This window comes from Varanus komodoensis, unplaced genomic scaffold (assembly GCF_004798865.1).
Source record: "Varanus komodoensis strain SLA01 unplaced genomic scaffold, ASM479886v1 scaffold14_1, whole genome shotgun sequence".
Lineage (NCBI taxonomy): Eukaryota > Metazoa > Chordata > Lepidosauria > Squamata > Varanidae > Varanus > Varanus komodoensis.
This window is the reverse complement of record NW_025335438.1, coordinates 16,664,311-16,686,781: the sequence shown is the minus strand read 5'-3', so window position 1 is coordinate 16,686,781 and position 22,471 is coordinate 16,664,311. Positions and strand designations below refer to the sequence as shown.

Here is a 22,471-nt window from a genome sequence, read left to right as displayed (position 1 = left end):
AAATACCATTAAATTCCTGGGGATAGAAGTCTCCCTCAACCTTCTGCTGAAAAGAAGACAGCATTGGCCCCAGGTGGTTCTCAATGGGGAGATACTTCCAATTAATGCAGGCTGGGGGCAACCACAGAAAGACCCTCTCCCTTGTTGTCACCCTCCAAGCCTCCCTCAAAGGTGGCATTTGGAGGAAAGTGTCAGGTATTGCTTGTAGTATCTGGGTAGATTCAGGTGGGAAGGCTTTCCATCAGGTATTGTTGTCCCAAGTTAGGTTAAAATAACAACTTGAAATGGCTCAGAAGCATGTAGGCAGCCAATGTTCAGCCAGAACTGGTGCTCTATGTTCAGGCCTTTAGTCTCAGTTATTAAATTGGCTGCTGCATTTTGCACAAGTGGAACCTTCTGAACTGAAAAGCAATCTCGTGTACAGTACATTGCAATAATCTAACTCAGCGGTTACCAATGCATAGATGCATTGTATAATGCATAGATTACTGAAACCAAGGTATTTCTGTCCAGGCAGAGGTGTACCTGCCCACTAGTGGTACTCTGTTCCACTAAGACGACTTGAGTTGCAAGCAACAGGGATGGCTTCAGGAGAACCCACGAGCTACAGACCTGCTCCTGCAAGAAAGAGACAACCCATTCAGAGCAGGTTGTGCACCCCCAGCCATCTGATCAGAAAAACCACCCACTAAGAGCACCTGTCTTTTCTGAATTGATCTTCAGTATGGTCCTAATATTCAGTTTATCAGCCATCATCCACTCTATTGTCCATCCAGAAATGGCAGTGTGTGGCATCAGCATATTGATAACGTTTTCATTATCTCTCACATAGCAGACGTTCAAGAGACATTGCATAGCATGAGACACTTACAACAACAAGAACACCCAGACCCATCCTGTAGATCTATGGTGCAATTGTGGTAGAACTGTGTCATAATCCTGCTACACAGGTCCCACTTCCCTGAGTGTTCCAACATTCTAGGAAACAGCATTACCAAGTCTACTTTCCTTTGAATAATAACACACTGCAGACCTACAATATAAACCTATGCACGTCTACGCTAAGCCTCGCTGCATTCACTGAGAATTATTCCTAAAGTAGCTTAAATCAAAGAATTCTGTCTTATGTGGCTTGTAAATTAGTTGCATGCCTCTTTCTTTACTCTTTCCTGTTCTGGTGCAATGGATGTTCATAGTAATTTTTGTAATTGATTTCTTAAAAATATTCTTGGTAAGAAAAAAATGGAAATATTGGGTAGACAGATAATGGAACACAACATCTGGATCCCTGTAAAATCCTCTGTTTGAGGCAGGATAAAAGCTGCGCCTAAAAGAGAATGGCAAAATTTAAAGCAGCAATTCCTCTGATTCAGTGTGCTATTCCTGATGTATGCTCTGTTTCCCTAGTAACATTTTTGCAAACACAACAGAACATAAAAAATATGGACTCAGAGTAGTAATAGATCAGTATAACAATGACTTGGTCTCTGTGGTAGATCTGAAATTATGGAATGAGTTCCCCACTGAGGCCTGCATGATACTAAGTTTACTGTCTTTTTAATGCCAGGTTAAGATGTCCTCTTTGCCAAGTTATTTACCAGTTCCAAATATCATATGGGAGTGAAGGATATTGCCAGCTGTTACTTTATAAGCCTAGCAGTATGGACAATCATTTCAGAGTAAGCCACCTTGGTGGTCCCAAATTTCAACTATGTACCTAGCAACCTAAATTTGGCTTTCACGTGGACTGCATGTGCATCACAAATGCAGCTGTCTATGTGCCTAATGATAACATCTCCCACTACCACACCCCACTGACTCCAGAAGCATATCCAAACTAACTCTGGTTAGTACTGCTGAAAAGGAGCCAATGATAAACCACTTTGCATCTTCTTATATTGAAAACTCTATGATGAAAGAATACAAAATGAAACAAGAGATAGGATCAGAAGATGAGAGGTACAGGCTGGAGGGCACTCAACAAGCTACTGGAGAACATCAAAGGGACAAGTACAAATAGTGCTGTTGCTAATAATGGAAGTAGATTAAAACTGAAAGGATTCTAGTGGGTGACATGGACAGAGGTGAAAGAAAAGCCTGATGCTGTGCAACACATGCAATTGGAACATGGAATGTCAGATGCTGCTGCTGGTGGTGGTGATGATGATGATTTCCTTTTTATACTGCTCAATCGCCAAAGCTCTCTGGGTGACTGGAAAGAGTACAGCAAGAAATGGGATGGCTAAATATTGCAGTATTTGGTGTGAACAAACTAAACTGGACTGGAATGGGACATTTTCAGTCACGGAATCATAAAACAGTAGTTGGAAGGAGCCATGAAGGCCATCGGGTCCAAACTCCTGATGTTGCAGGACACCAATTTACACCATGGCCCTAGTATAGGAGAGCTCACCACCTCTCTAGGCAGCTGGTACCACTGTTGACAGTGAGGAAGCTTTTCCTGATATCTAGCCTGAATCTGGGCTGTCACAGCCAGAATCGATTATTCCGTGTCCTACACTCTAATATCAGCAAGAAGAGATCTTGACCTTCCTCTTTGTGACTCTGAGGTACTTATAGAGTGATACCATATCCCTCCTCAGTCTTCTCTTATCAAGGCTGAACATGCCCAGTTCTCTCCATCTCTCCTCATAGGGCAGTGTTTCCCAACCCTGGATCACTTTTGTTGCCCTCCGCTGGACCCTTTCTAATTTACCTGCATCTTTCTTAAATCTTGGTGGCCAGAACTGGACACCGTGAGGCATATAGGGAAACTATATTTCTCGTGATTTGGAGGTAATACTTCTGTTAATGAATCCCAAAATAGCATTTGCCCTTTGGCAGCTGCATCGCATTGATAGTTCATATTTACCTGTTGTCCACAATTAGTCTGAGATCTTTTTCTTTTTCAGGTCTGTTGAGCCATGTATTGCCCATCTTGTATCAATGCATTTGGTTTCTTTTTCCTAGGTGGAGCACTTGGCACTTGTCCTTATTGAATCACATTCTTTTGCTTTCAGTCCAGTGTTCAAATTTATCAAAACTGCCTGGATCTTCAGTCTGCCTTCTAGGGTGTTTGCTAAAAACCCAGTTTTTTATCTTCTGCAAATTTAATTATCTTTGCTTGTACTTCCTCATCCAAATCATTAATAAAGATGTTGAAGAGCCCTGGGCCTAGGTCTGAACCCTGTGGCACCCCACTAGCTACCTCCATTCAATTTGAGAAGGTTCCATTGATGAGCACTCTTTGTCTCTGATTCAGCAGCCAATTTTGAATCTAATGGATTTTCTATCTAGTCCAGTTTTTGCTAATTTGCTTATCAGAATGTTATTGGCAATATGTAAAACACTTTGCTAAAGTCTAGGTAGATTATGTCCACAGTGTTCCTTCTGTCCATTTGGGAGGTTACCCAGTCAAAAAATGAGATTTAATTTGACAGGATTTATTTTTGATAAATCTATGTTGGCTTCGATTCAGCGCTGCATTTTCTTCAAGATGCTTGCAGACTGATTTTTAAAAATAATTTTCTCCAGAATTTTTCCAGGGATTGATGTCAGACTAACTGGTCTGTAGTTCCCAGATTCGTTCCCTCACCCTGCTTTTTTTTTTTTTTTTTTTTTTATTTTGGGGATATTTTTCCCCTTTCCTTTTTTTTTTTTTTTTTTTTTTTTTAAGATAGGGACAATGTTAGCCCTTCTCCAGTTGTCTGGCACTTCTGTTTTTCAAGATTTATTGAAGATAATAACCAGTGATTCTGAGAGTTCCTCTGCTGGCTTTTTTATGACTCTGGGATAAAGTTCATCGAGCCCCGGAGATTTGAATGTGTTTACTTCAGTCAAACACAGACTGTTTTATTCCACAAATGCCAAAATAAGAAGAATGGAATAGCTCTAATACTGAGGCAAGAAGTGGCACAGGCAAAAAAGGGCTTCAGTGCAAAAAACTGACCAATCAGAATTAGTGAAAAACCTATCAACATAACCATCTTTCAAGTCTATTGCAGTGAGTGAACCATAGAGCCACTTCTGGTGGGCATTCTAGAGTTATCATGATTTAGATTCTAAAGAAGAAAGTTGAAGGCAGAAGAAACAGAAGAAGGCCAAATATGAGATAGATTGACTCCATAAAGGATGCCACAGTCTTGAATTTACAAAAGGGCATTCATTCAATGGTCTGCCATAAGTTGAAAATGATTTGAAAGCACACAACTGCCCAGAGAGCTTTGGCTGTTGGGAGGTATAGAAAATACATACATACATAGGAATGGGTAGAGGAGGGCTAAATAAACTATTCCCCAAAATGTTGAAATTTGTCAGGGGGCTACACGTAACTGGACCTTATTTAGTGGTGGCCCTTCAGTTCTGGAATACTTTCCATAAAGATGCCTGTTTGTAATCTACTTAGTAGTTTCCTTTTTTTGGCACTGGGTACATTTTATTTATCCAGGGCTTTAAAGAGATTTTTTAAAAACTTTACATTGTTTTATTTTTAGAGGCATTGTTTGACTGAATTTAAAATAATATTTTTGTGTATTTAGCTCCTTGGATAATTTTCTATTTTTAAACATTATTTTAAATTAGTGCTTAAAAAACTTAGAACATTACTTTAATGTGCTTAATCACTGGTTTCATTGCATTTATTTTTTAAGTATGTTACTCTTTGGCTAAAGAGTGACTCATAAACTGAAAACATTAACTGATATTAGGTCAGCTTATCCCTTCTTTATGAGTTAACTTAACTCAGTTATAAATTTCTGTATAAAACAACATAGCTTGCCTTGGTCAAACTCTGTCTCCGTGACATATTGCTGTGTTTACCATTATTCAATACAATTCAGCAGAATTAGGGACAATGTCTGGGGTGCTAAAGATGGAGTAATGAACACATAAGAAGAGATCTAGTCACAGGTTTTCCTATCTAGAATTCCCTGCATTCCCCAGCCATCAACGCTGTAGGAATTTTTCTGTCTAACCTTGCATAGGATTATGCTTATAAAGAAGGAATGACTTTGTTGTTCCTCTAGTTTTGCTTGGCTCTTACCTGCTCTGGAGCCAGGGCTCTGGATAGACACAGGACCCTAAGCTCAGAATGTCTATCTATTGAAAGTGACAATCTCAGAAGATTGGGCTCTTAAGTAATTTAGACAACCATGGTCAAAGTTCATGGCCAGACCATCCCCTTAGCCCTGTTTTTTCTGTCCTGTAAAGAATACTCCACTAAGTATGGCTTGAGAAAACAAGAAAAAATAAACAAAAACAAGTAAATCAATTAAGGAAGGAGCCAAAACACAGCCTCATTTAAAAGTTTCATTTATACTAGCTCAAAACTGCATAATCATAGCATGTCCAATTTGCTTCAAACCACAGAAATTATTTACAGAGATTAACTCCACATGGTTGACAAGAATTTGCCTACATGGTGCACGTTGCCTACTAAACACATATGTATCTTTTAATCAAAATAATGGGCAGATGTATGTTCCTAAATGTGACACACCTGGGATGAGAAGAGATGATTATCTTTTATTACTTTCATTATGGTTTGGTAATTATGGTCTACAAAAAACGTTCACATGACTTGACTTAATATCCTGGTCTCTTAGTAACTTTAGCAACTTCATGGCATGGGGAAGTAGTGTGAGTTATTGTCTGGTTTTTATTTTATTCTCTTAGATTCCATTAATCAATGTGTTTCTTGTTTCATTGACTCCTCATATAAACATATGTTTAAAGTGTTTGCTGATTGTTGTAGGATTATTCTCAAGTAAAGTAAGGCTTGCAAGCCACTCCAATCATGAGAAGCTTTGGAACCGCAAGAATAAAACTAAAAGCAAAACTAAGATTTAGACTGTCCAGTAATGGGAAAAAAACATTACCTGAGGAAGACTGAAAAGAAGAGCACTTGTGCTTATTCAAAATTGCATTCACAAATATCTCTGTTTAAACCTCTCAATTCTTCATAAAGAGAAATACAATTTATGATTAAAAAAAATGGTTTTAGTCCTCCCTAGTTGATGGTTTGGTTTTGAGATCTGCATTGGCTGATACTTGTTTTATGGGTGCATTCAAGGAGTTGGTTGTAACCTAGCCCTAAACGATTTAGGACCTGTCTGTCTAAGGCTATCTAAGGTAATTTCTGGGCTAGGTGGACTCTCGTTCTGTTCGAGCATAGCACTTTCTATTAATGGAATGAATTAATAAGGAAGAAATATCATAACCTCATTTCCATTCTGACCAGAGATTCTGAGTTTTGGGTCTTCTGCTACATAGTTTTCAAATACATTCATCATTTCCTTTATTCTTTCATGCATACTGAAAACACAGTCCTCCATGATGCCTGTTTCTCCAACAGCTTACCTTATATTAGTCTTTAATTAAATCTATATTTGTTGCTTAGTTAAACTCTCCTCACAAATATTAATTTGAGTTGGAGGAGCCTTCTAGACTCTTGAGGCATTTCCTGGTAAACAACAGTAATTATGCCAGCTTTTCATTCCAGTCATCAGTATTTGTGTCCCCATTAATGCTAATCATTCCTTTTGAGGTATGATTGCATCTCTCTACATGTTCTTTTCACCAGTATTTTATAACAAGTAAGTGAACAGTACTTATTATTAACAATAATTTCATCTCCATACTACCCATAGCTGAAGCTTTCTGAACATATTACAACAATCCATAAAACAATAACATAAATCATAAAATCAGACTAACATCAACAAGTTTAAGAGAGTGAAAGCACACAACAGTGAATGACTATGGAAGATGGGTGGGTGATCTCCTCACCCTGAGATGGGTGATCTCCTCAAGCACCTGGGTATTCCAATAAATCTTTAAAGAACCCAGCATAAATGGCCAATTTGATCTATTGCCAAAGATATGACAAGTTGGGCACCAGGCAGGTTGTAGTAGGGAGGCTGTTCCATAGATTAGGAACCACCACTGAGAAAGTCCTTCTTTTTGCCTCCATCCAAGCCTTCCTTGGAGTTGGCACTCAGAAGTAGGCTCCAGTGGTTGAATGTAGTGTCCAGGATGGGAAAGGTACTCTGACAGGGATTGAAGTTCCAAGCTGTAAGGCCCTAACCCAGCACCCTGATCTGGGTCTGGAAGCATACAGACAAGTGGGTCAGAACTGTTCTCATGTGTTTGGACCTATGGGTCCTGATTACTAATCTAGCTGCCATATTCTGCACAAATTGCACATTCTGATCCTTCAAGGACATCTCCACATAGAGAGTATTGCAGTAATCTAACTCAGCAATTAGCAAAGAGTAGATTACTGAAACCTGGCTATTCTTGTCCAGATAGGGCATAGTTGGGCTTCTAGCTGAAGCTCCAAGTCATTTAAGCCACCTGAGCTTCAAGTGACAAAGATGGACAAAGAGAACTCCAAGCTATGAACTTGCTTCTTCAGAAGAGATTGAACCCTTCCATCTGGTCAAAGGAACCACACACCAACAGCACCAACACACCAACTCCTGTCTGAATTGGGTTTGAGTTTGTTAGCCTTCATACAGTTACTCCAGCCTTGCCTGCTGATGATGAAAACGAGTGTCTCCATTTTGCCTGACCTGGTTTAGGTCTCTTGTCAGGCCTTTTTGCAGGGAAGATGAACAAAAGACAGGCACATAACATCATGTGAAAAATAATGACCAGGTATGTGCTTATCAGGGTCACTAACAAGCTTGCATTGCTGATTTATCCCATGTTATCAGATTGTGATGCAAACTACTCTTATTCTCATCAAGCACAGCATGGATTTGCTCACTAACTTTGGTATAACATTGCCAATCAGTTGATCAATTGATAGCAATACCAATACTAGCTTATGATGAGAACGCTATGCAGCAGTGTTTTGCCTTTTAGCAGAACTTGGCATGATGTAAGCAAGGTGTGCTTTTGCTGTAAACAATAAAGGGTATATAAGGTGGGCAATTAGCTGAATCCCTTGTTCAAAACCCTTGCTAAGACCAGCAGGCCTTGTTGTTCATCCATTCCAGCTAATGGGAGCCTTGCTGACTAACTGCTGATATTGACTTCATGCATGCATTGTAAGTTACTCAATTTATCAATAAATCTCCTTGTGGGCAAACCTAGACTTGGCATATCACTTTTCTTGGGTTCCAAAAACCCTTGAGCCCACTACAGGGGCATACAAGGAGAAACAGATCTCTGTGTCTTCAGCATACTGATGGCAATGCTCTCCAAAACTAATGTGCTTTCATAGAAATTTTAAATAGCATGGGAGACAGAACAGACTCCTGGTGAACCCTATGCTGGAGTCTCCAAGGGGCTGAACAATATTCCCCAAGCACCACCTTCTGGAGACTGGCCTCCAAATAGAAGTGGAACCACTGCAATGCTGTGTCCCCAACTCCCAACTCAGTTACCCTGGAAGGATACCATGGTTGATGGCATTGAAAGCTGCCAAAAGGTCCAGGAGTATCAACAGAATCACACTTCCCCTGTCTCTCTCCTGGCATAGGTCATCATACAGTATGACCAAGGCTGTTTCCATGCCAAAAGTGGTCCTGAACCCCAACTAAAATTGATCCAAATAATCAGTCTCATCTGAGAGTGCCTCTTAAGAACCTTTTCCTGGGAAGGAATATTTGCTTCTGGTGTAAAATTATTAAGGTCTTCCAAGTCAAAGGAGGATTTCTTCAGAAGTAGTCTACCACAGTCATTTTAAGGTAGCATGGGACCACTCCCTCTCACAAAGAGGCATTAATTATCTCTTCGGCACAGCTGGTTGTTCTTTTTTTACTGGCTTTATAAGCCAGGGGAAGCAAGGATCCACTGCAGAGGTGTTTGCACCAACCCAGCCAAGCATCTTGTCAACAGCCTCAGGTTGTACCAACTGAAATTCATGCAATAAAACTGGATCAGGCTGTGCTCTGGATATCTAATTTCTTTTGTTATGTAGTAGTTAATAACTGTGACTTTGATCTTGGAGACAGTGTAAAAGAAATTGTTAAAATTTATAAGACAAATAATTTTATATATGCATGCAGTCCCCCAGTTATGAACGTTCGAGTTGAAAAATAACCATTACTTATGAACCAACAAACCTGGAAGTGCCGCCTCACCCTTGAGTTGCAAGGGGGTACCTGTGGTTGGCGGGCAGCAGGTGGCAAGTGAGTTGAAAGCATATACAAGAATAACATATGAAGATCCTTAAGCTCTTTTTCTTAGCTTTGTTAAGTTTGCAAACATGTTAGAGGCCATTACATCCACCAATGTTGAGAAACATCCACCAGCAATTCTGCAAATATGACTTTCATGGATTATTTAAACAGAGGAATCCACATAGTCATGAAAAATGCATTGCTTCTTCAGTTCACAGAGCAGTACCAGGAGTATAAAAATGATCTGCTCATCAGTGGGCTTTGAACGGCCAAGGACCAATAAATAAAATAAAATAAAATAAGTTGGAATAGAATAGAATAGAATAAAATAAACCCCTCTTGTTTGTTGTCTGAGAAGGACAGGCAACACCTGCAAGTAATTTAATATAAAAAGACTTTATTGTTAATTTGCACCTTTACATTTATTCAAGATAAGTTAGGCATGTACTGTATGTGTGTGGGCAAGAACCATAACTGTAAAGAAGAAGTTGTGAAACTTGATTCTCAAGTTTAAAACACCATTGTCCATAAAGTAAGACAAAGTAAGACTGGTCTAAAAAGACTTGTGCTAGGACAGAGTTTAGATGGTCAGAAACTCCAACTAATGTGCTTCTCTAGAGTATTCTGTTAGCAGGTGATGTAATGTTATCTTACTGCAAGTTTTAATGGAAGTGTGCAAAGGGTTGGGATTATTAATTCATTCACAGTTTTAAGCTGTACTCTCTTAGAAACCTGATGAAATGTGCTATCCATTTCACCTAAGAGACTGGATTTAAGTAAAAACACCAGCCCTGGTGGAAAGGTCCATACTAAGTCCCCAAGCTGTGATCAAATGCAAACGACTGCAGGGGTGGAAGAGCTAGAAGCAACTGAGTTGCATTGCAAGGAACTTCTGAACCTGTAGAAAATAGGGTCAGAGGGCAGGGTGATGTGCTGGCAACCTCTCACCTGCAGTAATTTCTACTGAGTCCAAGTTCAAATTTGCTTTAACAAAAAAATGTCATGGTTATGCTGCCTTTTCAATCCCAAGGCCTGCAAAAGAAAGAAAGTTCTTATACCCAGATAAGAAGAACCATTTCAAGTGATCCTAGTGACAAGAACCATTGTGAAGGTGAAAGAAAGAAGGGGCTGGAGCCACACATAAGGCCCAATCCTGGAGCCAAAATCCAGACTCAGTGTCAAGGAAGGACCACTGAGAGCTGAATAACAAGCTAACCTTCCTAACTCTGGCAACTTCAGCCAGAAACTCCTGTATTTATGCATTTGAACCCTTATCCCAGGAGAGTGGTTGGTGATGTAAAGAAAGCTGCAAAACCTTCAAACTACCTTGAAGAAGTGCAAGGTAGTACAAAAGGACCTGCAATTGACTCCTCAAGAGAAAGTGGAACAAGGCAAGACTTGCAAGTCCAAGTAGTAGCTGTAGAAAAACACAAAACTTTTCTGTAAGATTTTAAGGTGGCAAGAAACAACACTTCTGTATGTTCAGAACACTTTGAACCCAACCTAGTCAGCCTGTCTCTCATCTGGATTAAAGAGATTCCTACCCAGATTCATCATACCAGATTCAAGAACAGGCTTTCAGAAGCAGACAATTCACACAACCAAGGTGAAGGGAGTGCCATCCTTTTCTCAAACTCTGGAAGAAATAGAGTTGTGCTCCATCCCTACCAGATGACCTAGAGCCACAGCATGGCGTGCTGGCAGTTTTGTATGTATGTATTATTATTATTATTATTATTATTATTATTATTATAACATTTCTATGCCGCCCCTTGCCGAAACCTCGGGGCGGCTTACAACATGATGAAATACATTGAAATACAATAGTACATAATAAATTACCATTAAATATAAAAATACAAAAAATACATTGATTTACAAATACAAAATGTATATGATGGGTATGGGTTGCCCTGTAATACATTATTGATCATGTGTCTCAAGAATCCCCAAATAATTTTCTAGGGCCAGAAGGAGAGACTGAAGAACATAAGTTGTCCTGATAACCAAAAAGCAAGTGTAAATTACCCAGTGTTCTATCAAAGAGAGAGAAGAAGTTTGCAAATATAAAACAAACCTCTGCCAAGAAGGTCCTATATTGTAAAAATAAGCCTGGAAACAGATATTTTGACACCAGAAGTGTAGGTCAAGATGTAATGTTTTCTGCTATGATGTTTTCCAGTTACTAATTATTGTAAAAAGCTAAACATAGAAATTTATTTATTTATTTGGAATTCTTGTATGCTGTCCCATTCGCATAAGCCTCGGGGCGGCTTCCAACACATAAATAAATATCTATACAAATATATAAAAAACTGGAAACATCCTGGCATAATAATTTAAAACCAATAAATAAAATCAGCAATTATTAAAATAACTTTTAAATAAAAAGGTCTTGGCCTGGCACCGAAAAACAAATAATGACGGCGCCAGACGGACCTATCTGGGGAGCACATTCCATAGGTGGGGCGCCACCACAGAGAAGGCCCTCCTCCGGTACTCACCCTCCTAATATCTTTCACAGGGGGTTCCCGGAGAAGGGCCTCTGCCACCAATCTCAAGGGGTGGGAGGGCAAATATGGACGCAGGCGCTCCTTTAGATAACCAGGTCCCAAGCCGTTAAGAGCTTTATAGTGATAACCAGCACCTTGAATTGGGCCTGGACTTTGATGGGGAGCCAGTGAAGCTGACGGAGGACTAGGGTTATATGAGAACAATGCCCAGTCCCTGTCAGCAACCTGGCTGCTCTATTTTGCACAATCTGAAGTATCTGGACTGTCTTCAAGGGTAGCCCCAGATAAAGCGCGATACAGAAGTCTAATTGGGAAGTAACCAATGCATGTGTCACTGTCACCAGGAAGTCATTCTCCAGGTAGGGAAGCAGCTGATGGATCAGCCAAAGCTGAAGGAAAGCGCTACTCACCACCGCAATCACCTGAGCTTCCAACGACGGCTCTGGGTCGAGAAGCACTCCCAAGCTGCGGACCCTGTCGTTCAGAGGGAGTGCTAACCCATTCAGGATAAGGTCCAGGTCCCCTACCCCGAAGCCCAAACCGCCTACCAACAGGACCTCCGTCTTGCCTGGATTGAACTTCAGTTTATTGGCCTTCATCCAGCCCATTACCTTGGCCAGGCACCGGTTCAGTACAGCCACTGCCTCACTTGGATTGGTGGAAAACGAGAGGTAGAGCTGGGTATCATCAGCATACTGATGATTCCACAGCCCACACCTCCTGATGACCTTTCCCAGCAGTTTCATGTAGATGTTAAATAGCAAAGGGGACAAAATGGATCCCTGCGGTACTCCATGGCATAACTGCCATGGCGCAGAGCCATAGTCCCCCAGCACCACCTTCTGGAATTGGCCGTTGAGGTAGGAGCAGAACCATTGCAAAGCAGTGCCTCCTACTCCCAATCCCGCTAGCCTATCCAGAAGGATACCATGGTCGATGGTATCGAAAGCCGTTGAGAGGTCCAGGAGGACCAACGGGGACACACTCGCCCTGTCTTTCTCCTTGCACAGGTCATCATACAGGGCAACCAAGTCAGATTCAGTACCATAACCAGGTCTGAAGCCGGACTGAAATGGGTCCAGATAATCAGTTTCACCCAAGAATGCTTGGAGTTGTCCCGCCATCACCCGCTCTAACACCTTGCCCAGGAATGGGATGTTGGCCACCGGTCTATAATTGGTGGCCATCTCTGGATCCAGGGATGCCTTCTTTAGGACTGGCCGGACTACTGCCTCCTTTAGAGGGGCAGGTACCCAGCCGTCCCTCAGAAAGGCATTGACAACCTGCAGGATCCAGGCCCCTATCCCATGTTTGGCTTTGTTAAGTAGCCACGATGGGCAAGGGTCCAATAGGCAGGTGGTGGGACGTACTTGTCCACCACAATAAATGGAACTCATCTATCAATTTTGGACCAGATGGCAACATTGGCACCTCCCCTGAAGGTTCTGAGTCACTAGTGGAATCCAGCTCGTGACGAATCTTGGCAAAGTCATCACAGCGGGCCATCAAGGGCAGTATGGGGTCTTTCTTGGGGCCCAGATGAACCAGCCCTTGTACCACCCGAAAATGCTCCACTGGACAGCATTGTGATGAGGCAATGGAAGTGGAGAAGAATTTCTTTTTCGCCACCCTCACTACCACAGCATAGGCTCGAAAGTGAGCTCTCAAGTGTGTTCAGTCAGATTCATCCCGTGATTTCCTCCAACTACGCTCTAGACATCTCCCAACCCGCTTCATCGCCCATAGTTCAGGTGTATACCAGGGGGATGAAAGGGCTCTGCCAGGTGGGAGAGGACGCTTAGGAGCGATCGTGTCAATAGCCCTGGTCATTTCCCCATTCCATAGTTCGACCAGAGCATCGACAGGAGCACCAGCCTTATCAACCGGAAATTCAACCAGCCTTATCAACCAGAATCTTCAGGAATCCATCCGGATCCATCTGGCTCCGGGGGCGGACCAACACAATCAGGTTCACACCCTTACAGAGGGAAAGACCGTTCTCGTGCTCAAACTTCATGAAGAAGTGATCTGACCATGATAGGGGTGTCAGACATAAATTCCTCACCCTCAGATCCCCCTCTTCCTGCCCTTTCGAGAAAACCAGGTCCAGAGTGTGTCCACGTTCATGGGTTGAGCCAATGACATGTTGGAGGCCATGAAGTCCTGAACTACCCTGGTCAGAACAGTCTTGGCATGGAGATTGAAGTCCCCCAGGACCTGCATCCTGGGAGTCCTCAACACCAGGTCTGAGATGATCTCTGTCAGCTCAGGCAGGGAGTCTGTTGGGCAGAAGGGTGCACGGTACACCAACAGAATCCCCAATCTGTCTCGGTCGCCCAACACCAAATAGAGGCACACTAGACCTGGCCTCGAGAGAACAGGAAGCCCCATGAGGGAGATGGATGCTTGGTAAACTAAAGCGACCACCACTCCCCTCCCCTCCAGGCATGGTTGGTGCTGGACAGATACCCAGGCAGGCAAAGTTGAGAGAGGGAGACATCCCCCCCACTCTCCCACCCAGGTCTCTGTTATGCAAGCCAGGTCGGCCCCTACATCCACAAATTGTGGATGAGGGATGATTTATTATGGACTGACCTGGCGTTAAGCAACAGCACCAACAGGCCCGGGGGCAGTTGATAAGCCTACCTGGAACCCTCCGGCTGGGGAAATAACCAGAAGGAGGAACAGGTGTCAACCATCTGTCCCTCCTTCTTCTACGCCGGCTCGTTAAACCCCCAACACCATAACGTCCATTGCCCATGACCACCCCAATGGCAGCGCCTACGCGCTCCCCAGGCAACTCGTAGCTGTGGCCAGGAATGAATCCATTTAAAAAGTTAGTCTAAAATACAAGTTAAAATTGCAATAAAACCCTTAAAATCTCCCCACCGATCACAATACAAATTCCAACCAACCAACAAAGTCCCTCCTGACCAGCCCATCCCCCACATGGCCCTGAAAGGCCCCAAATGGCAATGACGCCCTTAGGCTGTCACCCTTCAATTAGCTGTGTATTATGATTGTAGCTGCTGTTCCCAACTGGAGATGGGCTTACTATCTATTGTTAATATGCACCTACCACAATGAGTCTTTTTTTTAAATATTAAATTACTTACAGGTGTTGCCTGTCTCTCTCACAGACAACAACAAGAAGGTATTTTTTGTCCTCAACAAAACCAAGTTGGGTTATCTTTTAGTGCTGTGATGTCTACTTGTGTTCTTTACGTTCATGTAGGCTATATGGCTGTAGCTTTAAATGTTATCCTTTAAACCAACCAGTAGTTGCTAATAAAATAAACACTTCAGGATAGATTATGCAGTTAGGATGGACAATTTATTGTACATACAGTTAAGCAATTTGCACTGCTTTAAAGAAATGGATATGGTAACTAAAACAGATTTAGCATGAAAGTACAACATAGACAAGTTAGACTAAAACAGAAATTATTTGTTGACTTAAAAGAGCACAGAACTCAAAATAACAGAGATCAGGTTGCATTATTAACTAGGACAGTAAAAAAACTGTACAGTACAAGCAACACATTACAATAAATTATGATCAATGAGGCAGTCTTTGATTTGAGATGGAAAGGGCAAAAGAGAGGGTATTAAAATCTCATAAATCCACCATATCTCTTTTCCATCTCTGGAACCTCTTTGGAATAACTTTCACCATCTTCATCTGAAGGAAGAAGAGATTCAGCAAAGCGCTTAAGAAATCCTCCATATCGTTTCTGGTAGTCCAGCCACCATTCTGGCCTTCCCACTCTTCTCATGAAGCCACCATATCTCTTTTGCAGCTCTTTGGCATCATCTTCCAGTTCTGGGCTGCGCTTTATGCTGCTCATGAAACCACCATATCTCTTGATGACCTCACCATCATTATCATTCAGGTCCCGATAATGCCCAATGTCAGCATTTTCTCCTGTTCCGAGAAGCTCCTTCAGCAGATCGGAAGAGTTAGCCAAGGTATCATCATCTGAGTCCTTTTTCATAAACCCTCCATATCTTTTAGCAAGGATTTCTCCCACATTAGGTTCCTCCTCTGGTTCTATGTGATAAAGCTCATCCATCTTTTTCATGAAGCCCCCATATCTCTTCATGAACCCACCGTATTTTTTGGCTAATAAATGACTCTCATCCTGTTTTGGGTTGTCTGCTAGGGCACCATTGCCTTCCTGGGAAAGTTCCAGTTTATTAATTTGAAGGAGTTCCTTGCAGGTTTCCCAAGCTTTGGCAGAGGGCAGCTTTCCCTCACATTCTAGTGTACATGCCTGAAAAACAGTTTGATTTACAAATGCATATTAAAATATATAAGAACATATTGGAGGTTTCTTGTATTCTTGAAAGCACAGAGAAACCAGTTCTATATGTTGGGGACAGGGGGTTAAGAGAGTCACGCTTGCTTACGTATCTATCGTTCTCTGAATCAATGATCCAAGGTTTAGCATTGTGTCTACAAATGCACAGTGGTATTTAGTTGAATTGTGTAGAGGGCCTCACCTGAAGTAGCTTTTCCACAGAAGTGGAAAGTATGATTGGAAATCCTTGCAAATTCACAGCAGACTTCAACTGCACATACCACACTGGCTATATGCACAGTGCCCATGCAACTGTGGCCTCACCTGATACTTGGCTCTTATCCACAGAACAATGGATAGAATGGGTTACAGTTGACATGTTATATGCCCATACTGGTAACAAGCAGCTTTTCCATGGGAAACAAATGCTTATCTGAGGGTAGCTGACTATTGTGTAACTAGACAGAATGCTAGATGAGATCAGCCTTTGGTTTTTCTTATGTTCTTACCTATATTAAAGTTACTCAGAAGAAGTCCTCACAGAGGGCCCTCACAGAGAAAAGTCCTCACACATGCACTTTTCTGAATTCCAATTCAATATATCTCATATTATGTAAAGGACTCCTGGCTGCTGCCTCTGAAGTGCCAGCTCTAATCTGCTAAAATCAATTGGAAATGTTAGCAGATACTCAGAAGTTAAGAATAGGGCTTGTGGTATAAATTCAAACCTATGGATTGGATCCAAATTTGGATTATGCTTCTTTTGTTTAGGGAGACCTATCAGGATCCAGCAAAGGCCTATTGCCAGAGAAATTTGATAGGGAGCTTTTCTTCTTCTACAGCTCATGTTGCTTCTTATGGTATTTCAGATGGTTCCTCAGCCACTCAGAGGACCATTTTGGGCATTACAAGGAACTGCAGGATAGAAATTACTGGAGAGATCACTCTTCATCCCATTCTTCAGGCAGCAATTAAATTATCCTATATGCTGCATTGGATCCAGTCCAATGAGTTGAGCCAGACTTAAACTCATTATCCTATATGCTGCATTGGATCCAGTCCAGAGTTAAACCAACCAAAATCAGGTTAGTCATAGCTAATTTAAATTAAATCAAAGTCTGATTAATTAAATTGGCTCTACTTTAAACATTACTAGGTCTGGATCCAACTCATTGTCAATAGTGTTGCACCTTAATTGGTTTATGATAGTAATGCTTTTTTAAATGTGCTATGTTTTGTGTAAAATAGTATGATTCTGAGACCAAAATTATAAACCTACCACTCACTTTTCTATCTGCTTCCTATGCAACAGCAAATAAAATCTCTCAATATGCATCCATATTGTTTCCAGTTTAGTGAAGGAAAGGAATTTGGAATATGTGCTGAGCAGGGCATGAACTCTGCATCGAACACAAATGGTTGCATTCACCTTTCTGACTCTGACTGGGCTCAGGCAACAGGAAAATCTGCACTCAAGGGCTCAGCATGGATTACTTGCGGGTATTTGTTGTACCCACACCCAACCAATGGATTCCCCTTCACACTACTTGCCCTACCAAGTTTTGATGGGGATTCCTTATCCCAGATCCAGGGTGGAGATGAGGACGGTTGCACATAGGGGAAGAAGCCCATAATCCACCACAGGATGGACTGGGTAATACTGCAGACCAGGTTCAGCCTGTGGGCTGGAGGCTACCCTTCCCTACTTTATTTCTATTTCTCCCAAAGGATGACTAATGCTGCCCACACTTTGAGTTACTGCTGCATCTGCATATTTCTAGATCTACATATGATATTTTCCAGGCTGAAGCATTATTACAGGAGGGAAAGAGTTGCTGGACAGTTTGACTACCAAGGTGGGCTATTAGCTCTCTTCCCAGAAAGCACAGGCTGGGACTTTGCCTGGGTAATGATTGCTCATATTGGCTTTAGCTTCTGGCTGGTTATCTGCTCGGACATCTAGCACTGAACTGTCATTTGACATGGTAGCTCTGACTTGGTTCTGAGGCAGACTCCTGCTTCTCTCTCATGGTTTGCCATGCCCCTCACCCCAGATCCTGGCATCTTGCTTGTGTTTCTTGGCTGCCTGTAGCTCACCTTGGAGACTGGGCTAGTTAAAATGTAACATAGCACAGCCTCATTTCTGCAGTCTTTGTAACAGAGAATGCTGCATGCTTGAATATGAATATCTGGATTAAAGTAGCCACATAACTGTGGCTATAAAGGACATCCTATTTATTATTTTGCTCAACTGACAGATGGATGCATATGATCATATGTAATAGCACATAGAAGTTTTGAAATCTGTTCTTTTGCAAAAAGTTACAATGCATTTTAGGTGCATGCTATGAGCACAGGACTCTAATATCTGTTAGCGCAAGTTGGTCCAACACATGGCCTGTAGGCTTCATGCAGGTCCCAAGGCCTTGTTCTGTGGCCTTCTTGATGCTCAGAGCCCCCCGCCCCCCACTGAGGTTCAGGAAGAAAGTGGGTCAGACTGGTGGCCTCACCTAGCATGTCCCGCACTACTCCAGTTGATGAGGAGGAGCTGCTCATCACCAGGAATGGGAAGGACATACTTGGAAGAGTTTGCTGGCTCAAGTGCAAGAGGCTTAACATGCCATTCCCAGACAGGGTCAGATGGGAAGGTTTCCAGGTAGAAAAACAGGGAAGAAAGAAATAGACCACCCCAAAGGAGCGGTCATTATGCTTGGTCTGCAGTCAGAAGGAGCTGCCTGTGATCTCTGTATAGTTCACAGGCTCACAAAGTGTTTAATCCTTAATTAAATATATTAATTCTGTGTATTAAATCACATGAACATATTGTGAACACTTTAATTTATGATATGGAAATGTAATCTATTGTGTGGTACCCATGTTCCATATCAAAGTCCTCACGTGGCCCTTGCAGTATGAAAAGTTAAACCTCACTTTCTTAGTGTGATGTTGCCTCCTTGAGAGACTGAATGACAGAGCAGTTATACATGCCTTTCCCAACTGAGTACTTTCCAGAAGTTTTGGGTGACAACTCCCATCATTCCTGACTCTTGGCCAGTGCAGGCTGGGACTGCTGAGCATTGCAGTAAAATCATCTGGAAGGAACCAGCTTGAGGAAGGCTGACCTATACAGAAAGACTTAGCAAATGTGATATTTTGAAACTTGCCTTTTCTATAGTGAAAAATAGGAAATAAAGGGGGCATTTTATTTTTCGTCTTTGTCACTGTCTTTTGTTCTGCTGTGCAAATTCCTTTCAAGACTGACTTGCTTTCCACCTTTCGCTCTGGCAACATGTTATCTTGCTTGAACATACACAGCGATGAAGAAAATAATGAAGCATAAAGTAACAGCCTAGTGAAATGACAGGAACATTGTTGAACCTGAATGAAATAAACTCCTTCTGTACTCTTTAACATTCATGAAATGCTGAAGCAAAACACTTCAAAGGCATTTTCTTTAAAAGTCAATGCCATTGTAATTCTTCTTTATATATTTCAGAAATACAGTCCTGCTGCATCACCACAGTCTGCAGTGTTTTTAGTGACAAGCTGGGGAGGTAATCCTTTTAGGGGTCTTAGAATTAAATGCTGAAACGCTATTTTGCATCAGGACAGCAAAATGCAGCAGGGCTGTGTGCAGAGGCAGACACATCTTTCTCTCTGTGGCTGTCCTACAAGTCCAATCTCTCTCATAAAACCTCTTGCTGAACACCATGTGGTTGCTGAAAGGAGCTGAAGTATTTCTATGCACCCAGTCTGTGTGTGCATGTATGTTTCAACTTTTCCTCTTTGAACTATAGATCTCCTCTAACTGCCATGACAAGATTCTTGGAGCTAATCTCAGTTGCCTGGTTTGCATGGCACAATAGCTTGCCATGTCTTAATCTATGTGTGGAGGCTAGCACATTGCACCAGGTGCCCATGAGCACCATTTTTGCATTTTAAAAGGTCAGGAAATCCTCAAGTACCTAAGTGAAGCCATGGGTTATTTCTGGACTGTCTGTCCCTTAAACCCTTCACATGACTCCAGTTCTCCGTCAGCTTCACTGGCTTCCCATTGAAGTCCGGGCCCAATTCAAGGTGTTGGTGATGACCTATAAAGCCCTAAACGGCTTGGGACCTGGTTACCTGAAGGAGCGCTTGCATCCATATATGCCCGGCTGCCCCTTGAGATCGGCGGGGGAGGCGCTTCTCTGGGAGCCCTCCGTGAGAGAAATTAGGAGGGTGGGTACTCGGAGGAGGGCTTTCTCTGCGGTGGCACCTAAGTTATGGAACGCACTCCCAAGAGAGGTCCGCCTGGCACCGTCGTTATTTGTTTTTCGGCGCCAGGCGAAGACCTTTTTATTAATATTATTGGATTTTATCTGGCCAGGGCGGCTTATTTTATACTGTATTTTTGTATTTTTAATTTAATGTTTATATTTTTGATTTAAAATTATTTTAACTTATTGTTGTAAGCCGCCCCGAGGCTTCGGTGAATGGGGCGGCGTAAAAATGGTTTAATAAATAAATAAATAAACCACCCATGCTACCTGCATTCACACAGGATGACAAGCCATAGCAAATAGGGCTTTTGTGAAACCTGTGTGAAAACAGTGCCTGTGAGTAAGATATGGCAGGCCAATGTGCAAATTAAACCATATCCTGTGAACCAGGTCAATCTGTTGCAGAGCAGGGCTGGGGCATTCAGGATTCAAATTGCCTCTCAGCCATGAAATTCACTGGGTGACCCTGGACTGTTTCTCAGCCTAACCTACCCATGTCGTTATAAGGATAAAGCGGGGAGGGACCTTATATCCCTATGGTCCTTCAAGGAAAGTGGACTATAGTGTATTTTAAAAAGAAATAATTAATTTCAAAATTGACTTGCATTGTGACACGGAAGTTTGCTGTTGCGCAGCAGAAATTCTACTCCCTTACGTGTGCACAGAACTAGTGACACATGCACACCTCACATTACACAGAAGGATTTGTTGGAAGATAGCAAAAGTCAATTCAGTGTAATCTTTGTCACAAGGATCAACATTCGTGCATTGATTAATCCATACAATTCATACCACAGAAGGTCCCTACTGGACAACAGAGGTCCCCACTGGTTTGGGGAGGCAATATTTGACAGGGAAGTCATGTCCTCATAGGAAAACCAAAGCCCAGGTCCAAATGGATATTACATATGCTTACTGATGTCTGGCACTAAAAGGCTCCAACCCATCTCTGAACTGTGTCTGCTTAATCTTTTAAAAGTGTTTTCCTTCAGGCATCTCTGTGATGCTTGCTTCACCTTTTCTACAGTTTAGGAGTGCAAATGTATTAGTTAAATTTCTTATCCAATGCAAAATGCATTCTATCTCTTCTGTCTCATTCCCGATGTACAATAATCTCAAAGGTCATGCAAACTATCTAGTAGGAACTAGTTTTTAAAGAGTGAGAAATGTTCATAGTGCTGAACTGACTGAAAAGTCTGGGGGCAAGATGACAGGTTTTACAAATATTAATTATTAATCTGTCATTGAAATGTAGATAACTCCCATACCTGATATCAAATAACCCCAAGAATAGAGATCTGGCAATATTTTGCTAGAGGGTGAAGAAGTACATACTTGACCCTGTAAGAAAAGGTATTGGCCATAAAATTGTAAATGCATACTCTATATTGCTCACTTAGAGGAACTTCTCATTCTTTCTGTTTTATTCAGACACATTGAGACAGATTAGAAGTACCACTTCTCATATAAATGCATGTGAGAAATATATGGGAATATACTTTGCTCATCAAATGGGATTAAAGTTTATGTGTGATTGGCTATCACATCTGTGCTAATTACATTACATAATTTTTGAAAACTGCTTGCGCCCTTATAATTTTCCCTGGTAATCTACCTCTTGAGATTTTTTAGTTGGAAAGAGAAGAGTAAATTCTGCTTACCAGGGGGTTAATGTCGGCATGGTATGCCAATCGTTGGGTACAGGATGCACAATCCTTGCTACATTCTGCCTGAACAGTAAGGATGAGGCATGTACTGAGAGACAAGATCAATAAATGACATCTCAAGAGCAATGCCATAGTCTGTAAAAAGAAGAAGCAAGAGCTTAACCAGGTGACAGTCACTTTCTGTTCGTTCCAATGTATCTTGTGCTACAAATTCAGAAACAAAAGAGCATCCAGGTGAAAGGACTCTAAATGTAATATATCAGATACAGTACTTACAAGCGTGAATGTGAACAAATTTGCCCACAGTCAATTTCCTTTGATTACAGTGGCACATACTTCCAAGAAAGGGAAAGCACTGGAGATCATGGCATTAACATCTATGTGATATTTCTTCATTTTTGAGTGAATATGTTTATGGTGCCCTAGCATATCAGAAAGTCAAAAGTCATCATTTATAATAATGCTGGTTGCCTACTTTGGACAAGGAAGATCCTGAATGTTACATCCAATATTAGGCAAAGGTAAGCCCCATCCATTTTAATGGATCTACTCTATGTAGGATTAACATCGAATACAATCCTGAAAATTAACACTAGAAGA

General features: G+C 41.7%; 1 protein-coding gene across 1 annotated transcript; it reads right to left on the bottom strand.

The window, feature by feature from the left end:
- Positions 1-15,249: 15,249 nt before the first annotated feature.
- On the bottom strand, positions 15,250-22,003 carry PENK (proenkephalin). Its single transcript, XM_044424367.1, has 2 exons — positions 21,866-22,003; positions 15,250-15,915 (listed from the first exon to the last, which is right to left on the bottom strand). The coding sequence occupies exons 1-2, from the start codon at positions 22,001-22,003 to the stop codon at positions 15,250-15,252; spliced, it is 804 nt and encodes a 267-aa protein (XP_044280302.1).
- Positions 22,004-22,471: the final 468 nt, after the last annotated feature.

Coding starts and splice junctions, on each gene's coding strand:
- PENK (XM_044424367.1), bottom strand. CDS start 22,003: ATGGCATTGCTCTTGAGATGTCATTTATTGATCTTGTCTCTCAGTACA. Junction 15,916..21,865: donor ATGCCGACATTAACCCCCTG/GTAAGCAGAATT, acceptor ACTGTTTTTCAG/GCATGTACACTAGAATGTGA.